The sequence below is a fragment of the Triticum aestivum genome, chromosome 4B (genome assembly GCF_018294505.1).
Source record: "Triticum aestivum cultivar Chinese Spring chromosome 4B, IWGSC CS RefSeq v2.1, whole genome shotgun sequence".
Classification (NCBI taxonomy): domain Eukaryota; kingdom Viridiplantae; phylum Streptophyta; class Magnoliopsida; order Poales; family Poaceae; genus Triticum; species Triticum aestivum.
This window is the reverse complement of record NC_057804.1, coordinates 539,115,747-539,122,162: the sequence shown is the minus strand read 5'-3', so window position 1 is coordinate 539,122,162 and position 6,416 is coordinate 539,115,747. Positions and strand designations below refer to the sequence as shown.

The following is a 6,416-nucleotide window of genomic DNA, read 5'->3' as shown; positions in this document are numbered from 1 at the left end:
GCTGTTAGCAGAAATTCAGGACCAACTTCTTCTTGCATAACATAAAGGATGCCATTTTCATCTGGCCCCAAGCATGGAATACAGGGTTGTACATGCATAGCAAGCAAGAACCAATTAGCAAGAACTGGAGCAACAACCTTCACCATCCGACGAACTGGATCACATGCATTATGTTGATGAAGGATCCATAGTGCGAGCTGGATGAGTAACTTTTACTTACTAGGAGCAGGCACCATTTACTATGAGCCAGGTCATGAACGTTAATTACACTGATGGGTAGCCTGCAACCCTGCACACTGACCATAAACACAACAGCCTCTCTCTACCAAATTCAGTAATGGCTGGACAACGTCTACTGTATTAATGTTGTGTATTCACTCACTTTCCTTAGTATTGCCACAGTATCCAGTTAAGCACTATATTAAGTGTGAATCGCATGGCAACAATCGTTGGTCAGGATAACATCCTCGCGTGGCATCATGTCCCAAAAATTCGCGTCATACTCCACCTATCTAGTTTATTTTCTACCAAGTTTAATTCATCCCGTGATGAATTATGTCCCTTGAACATTGTCCGATGGACTTTGTTTTTTTGGGTCGGATTGTGCTATATGTAGTTTTGATCGACGTTGTGTTGCTTATTTACGTAGTTGCATAGATTGTATGGATTTAAGAAGCACGTGGGTGAGGACAAATGGATGATGACCGGTCACTGTCCTATGGGCCATGTTTGGCAATACTGGTTGTACAATCTGTAGTCGTCCGGATTTTAGCTTGCCACGCAAAGAATCTATAGAACCTAACACTTCTGAAAGTTGCACGAAGGCATATCACCATACAATCTCTCTGAGCTTGTACTTGTAGCTAGGGCAAGCAAACTTACCTTTTTTTTGCGGGTTGGCAGACAAACTTACTCATCTTTGTGCTAGGGCATATTGCCTTGGTTGAGCCATAGCAAAAGTGGTGCCAACCCCCAGCAGATCTGACGAGAAGAGAGGAGCCTAGAACGCACTGGCCGCTAGCGCCCGAAGATTCCCGAGAGTCTTACATGCAAGGACAGGGCCATTTGCATGCAAGGACAACAATTTCGTGTTTCCCCGGGGACCCGCGCCTGCTCTCGGGACTGGATCGCACTGACAACGCACGAGCTTGGAGCGGTGGCTCCCCGCCGCCGCTGACACCACACCACATGGCGTGTTGTGCAGCGCGCCCATGGACCGTGTCTATGCTCCATGGGGAAGGACGTGTGTGTGAGGCGTTTCCAGGAGCATCCGCCACGACCGGGTGGCGGTTGGCCACGTGACGGCGCCCACGAGCACCACGGAGCAGAGAGCGCCACTTGGGAAGGAGTTGGGGCCCCGCCGCTGGCTCCGCCGTGCGACCGTGGGCCGTCGCGACTCACTGGGCCCGCTCCCAGCCGCGCCCGCGCCGGGCGCAGCGGACCGCGGAATCATTCGCGGAGTCTCGCGTTTCGCCCCTCGCAGTTCGTCGGAATTGCAGAATCGTTTGGAATCTACTATCTATCTCGCGTGCCCGTGTCCACGGAATCGTTGATGATCCCGGCGCCTGGTACCGGCACCGGCACCGGCACCGGCAGACGCAGAGTGCGCGCGGCTACTGTGTGCATGTGACGCCTCTGCCTCGCAGCACACCAATCTGTGTGGGCATAGCATTTTTGCGATTTTTGGAGTGGAAAATCGTAACTGTGTTCCTCCCTCCGTCCTCGCAGAAAAGAGAGAAAGAAGTGCGGTCGATACCTCCCTCATCGGCCCATCGCGTCCCTTCCTCCTCTTCGAGCCTCTCCTCGGCTGCCATTCCCTTCCGCCCTCCGCCACCCCAGCCCGCCGCCGGCTATCCCCGGTGGCCAAGCTGTCTCGCCGCCGCCCCGCCTGGCACTGGCACCTTCGGCGTGGACCCCAGCGAAACCACGTGGCCGCCTAACCCGCTATAAATTCCCCACCCCCGCCCGCCTACCCACCGCAGATCACACACAATTCACTCCAGCCCCCCTACCACCGCACTCGAAAACCTCTCTCTCTCTCTCTCACTCCAACAGTTTGCAGGAAAGAGAGGGAGAGATCGATCTTGCGTTGCCAAGATGTTCATCGAGAGCTTCCGCGTGGAGAGCCCGAACGTGCGGTACGGCGCGGGGGAGATCGAGTCGGAGTACCGCTACGACACCACGGAGCTGGTGCACGAGAGCCACGACGGCGCCTCCAAGTGGGTCGTCCGCCCCAAGTCCGTCAACTACCACTTCAAGACCAACACCACCGTCCCCAAGCTCGGGTCGGTAACCAACGCTCCTCTCCTCCCCTCCCTTCATACGCGCGCGCAGTGCTTCTCTTATCTTCTGTATAAAACCTAGTTTAATCCTTTAGATTCTGTCGTGTCAAGATCAGTCACTCAGTCGCGGTGTTTCAGTAACTCAGCCCTTCTCTTAATTATCTCCTGATTTATTTAGTTAATTTAATTCGGTCCTGTCAAGATCAGTGCGACCTGTGTTCCATTCGGAACTTCGCCGGCCGTCGTTGACGCTTGTGGGGCTAGGTCGTTCTCGGATCGCTGTCAACCTCTAGTGTTGGATTCTGTTTTCGTTTTCGTTTCTTTTTGGTATTGTTTCCTTGCCAAGAGAGGAGAATCAATGGACGGCAGGAGCCAAACGAACGGTCTCATTTTCGACTTTTTGAGAGAATGCGATGCTTTCGTTGTCGTCTGCAAGATGCTGTTCGGTTTTGGATTATCGCTTACAGATCGGCTATCCGACCAAACCCATCTCCGTAATACGACATGCTTTCCCCGATCTACTAGTTTTTCGCCTGTCGCATGTGCACGTGAGCTCGTAATATTTAAGATTCAGAACAGACTACTCTGTATTTTTTAGATGAGAATTCAGAACAGGGTTTTTGACTCCACCTGGTACAGTATAATAAGATGTCAGCCTTTTTCTTTTGAGAAAGGCCAGAGTATGTCAGCCTGACCAGGCATAATTTACTGCTACTCTGATCCCATGCATTTGTTTGTTTCCCCAGGTTTTCTGATTTTCTCTTTATTTTCATCTACATCTACTCGTAGTATATATTGGGTATTGCAATGCATGTTGGCTACGTGCAGTGTAGTATGAGCCACTTGTCGACAGAAGACGCTGATTATTTGTGGTAATCCTTTTAACTCTGTTTTTGGTGGTACAGGGTGATGCTCGTGGGGTGGGGCGGCAACAATGGCTCCACACTCATGGCTGGGGTCATCGCCAACAGGGAGTAAGTTGTCGCCATCCACGTTGCTTCCATCGTTATACTATAATCTTGATTCTTTCTGCTCTACAGTAGTGCATGTCTCATTTGAGACTGATGGTGAGTTCAATTAATTTAGGGGGATCTCATGGGCGACCAAGGACAAGGTGCAGCAGGCCAACTACTTTGGGTCCCTCACCCAGGCCTCCACCATCAGGGTCGGGAGCTACAACGGAGAGGAGATCTATGCGCCCTTCAAGAGCCTCCTGCCCATGGTAATACCAAAATCAAAAAGATATTGCTATGTGAAAAATACTGCCTCCGGTTCCAATTTGATGCTGCATGTGCTGATTTAATGTTGGTTGAAGGGCAGCCAAGTCATGCAAAAAATGATAACAGTGAACCATTTTAGTAGAGAAAATTGTGTATATGTGCCATGATGTTGTCATTGTACCGGTCAAAATGCTACGGGCTCTGTTGACTGTATATGTTCCAGACTTCCAGTTGGCTGCAGATCCTATTCTGACGGTGTTAGAATGATTTTTCAGGTAAACCCAGATGATCTTGTGTTTGGTGGCTGGGACATTAGCAGCATGAACCTGGCTGATGCTATGACCAGGGCCAAGGTGCTGGACATTGACCTGCAGAAGCAGCTCAGGCCCTACATGGAGTCCATCGTGCCGCTCCCCGGCATCTATGACCCGGACTTCATCGCTGCCAACCAGGGCTCCCGGGCTAGCAATGTCATCAAGGGCACAAAGAAAGAGCAGATGGAGCAGATTATCAAAGACATAAGGTATACAGATATGCACGTATACAACTTGACATATATTCCAACATTTGAGAGTAGAATAAATAAAACTCTGAGTTTGGTGCGTGAGCACACATGATTGAATATGGATAATTCTCTATAACCACTGCGAATATGCTTAAAACAATAACATTACTTAACTGGTATGATTCTATATGCATAATTCTCTACAGCCAGTGGCTTTTGTATGATTGGACAAATTCTCTATAGCCACCGGCTTTTGTATGATTGGACTCCACGAAGGGTCGTTCTACTGAAATTAAATTTTAAGCCGAGTTACTCATAAAAATGTTACTCCACCAGTCCTTGTTAGTTTCAACATTCCATGCTGAAAACTTCATCAACTTTTAAATTTGCGCCCTCATATGGCTTAATGAAATAGGGAGTTCAAGGAGAAGAACAAGGTCGACAAGGTAGTGGTGCTTTGGACGGCAAACACTGAAAGGTACAGCAACGTCTCTGTTGGGCTTAATGACACGATGGAGAACCTCTTGGCGTCTGTGGACAAGAACGAGGCAGAGATATCCCCATCAACACTGTATGCCATTGCCTGTGTCATGGAGGGCGTCCCGTTCATCAACGGGAGCCCTCAGAACACCTTTGTGCCTGGTGTGTAGCTTGCTCTGCTGACTGTACCTGTATATAGTGTCTGGTTGCAGGCTTATGTTAGTTTCTTTTGTGCAGGGCTGATTGATCTTGCTATTAAGAACAACTGCCTGATTGGTGGCGATGATTTCAAGAGTGGCCAGACCAAGATGAAATCCGTCTTGGTCGACTTCCTTGTTGGTGCTGGAATCAAGGTAACAATCAACTGTCAACTGAACACATGTATACACAGACATTTCTCTGTTACGAAGCATAAACATATGTGGTTTCTGTTCTTGTAGCCCACCTCAATTGTCAGCTACAACCATCTTGGGAATAACGACGGGATGAACCTATCCGCACCGCAGACATTCCGTTCCAAGGAGATCTCCAAGAGCAATGTGGTGGATGACATGGTCTCGAGCAATGCTATCCTCTACGAGCCCGGGGAGCATCCTGACCACGTCGTCGTGATCAAGGTCTGTCGATCTGTCTCTCACCTTCCACGGACAGATGACTGTTGGTGCAAAAACTTGGAATTATATACTGAGGCTTCACCGTTCTTTTGCAGTACGTGCCATACGTTGGAGACAGCAAGAGGGCCATGGACGAGTACACCTCGGAGATCTTCATGGGGGGCAAGAGCACCATCGTGCTGCACAACACCTGCGAGGACTCGCTCCTCGCTGCACCCATCATTCTTGATCTGGTGCTCCTGGCGGAGCTCAGCACCAGGATTCAGCTGAAGGCCGAGGGAGAGGTAAGAGTCTGACGAGATATGTTGCTAGTCTACTCTGTAGTCGAGATATACTTTGGGAGCCAAACTGAAGATTTCGCTGCTCCACTTGCATTTGTGCAGGACAAGTTCCATTCCTTCCATCCGGTTGCCACCATCCTGAGCTACCTCACCAAGGCACCCCTGGTAAGAAACAATTCTCGACTGTTTGCTCTAAATAACCTATAGATAAATAAAGACGATTAACTGACGTGCCACTGAATTCCTCTGTTAACAGGTTCCTCCTGGCACGCCGGTGGTGAACGCCCTGGCGAAGCAGAGGGCGATGCTGGAGAACATCATGAGGGCGTGTGTCGGCCTGGCGCCCGAGAACAACATGATCCTGGAGTACAAGTGAGGAGCGTGGCCCAAGCTCGCGGAGCCGAGAGCGACCGTACGTACGTAGCAAGTGGCGAGGGGCGACGGGAGGGCAGGACGAAGAAGAAGGCGAGATCGGCTGTGGAATTATTTGGCGGCTTGTCTTTAGTTTCCTTTGCGAATCTTTCCCTGGTTAAGTTTACCCCAGTGAGTGTGTGTCCTTGCGAGACTATTTCGGCTCTCTCCCAAGTCTCTGCGTCTTGGTAGCTTCTCATGGACTCCATGGTGTTGGATGATGTGGAGGGAGGAGGGTGCGTGTTAGCTAAGTTAGTCCACTCCCTCTGTTCGTGTTTTGTAAGTTAATTAGTAGTATGTACTACTAGTATATGGAACTTCCAATCGGTTCACCGGCGAGTTGTGTGCTTTTATCATGTCACCTCAAGGTCGTTCAGGGACGGCGAGCAGTACTGCTTCGAAGATGCAAGCGGAAAATCAAGTAAATAGCATAAAATTACCACAATTCAGGCCTGGAATCCGGAAAACTACCACTTCTCCAAAAAAACTATAGAACTATCACAAAATTAGTCCGTTGTATTAAAAGGCACTAGTGGTGGAATGGCTAGGTTTTAGTGCCATTTATGACAAGGAGGGCCCATCTGTCAGCCCAACGTCAGCCGCCGACTGATGGCGCGCCCGCT

General features: G+C 49.8%; 1 protein-coding gene across 1 annotated transcript; it reads left to right on the top strand.

Annotated features, from left to right (window-relative positions):
- The first annotated feature begins 1,766 nt into the window (after nt 1-1,766).
- LOC123093156 (inositol-3-phosphate synthase) lies at nt 1,767-6,125 on the top strand. Its single transcript, XM_044515069.1, has 10 exons — nt 1,767-2,285; nt 3,188-3,256; nt 3,369-3,504; nt 3,778-4,025; nt 4,423-4,649; nt 4,725-4,840; nt 4,928-5,104; nt 5,197-5,385; nt 5,485-5,547; nt 5,639-6,125. Exons 1-10 carry the CDS (start codon nt 2,098-2,100, stop codon nt 5,756-5,758), a joined length of 1,533 nt encoding a protein of 510 aa, XP_044371004.1. The 5' UTR covers nt 1,767-2,097; the 3' UTR covers nt 5,759-6,125.
- The last annotated feature ends 291 nt before the right edge of the window (nt 6,126-6,416 follow it).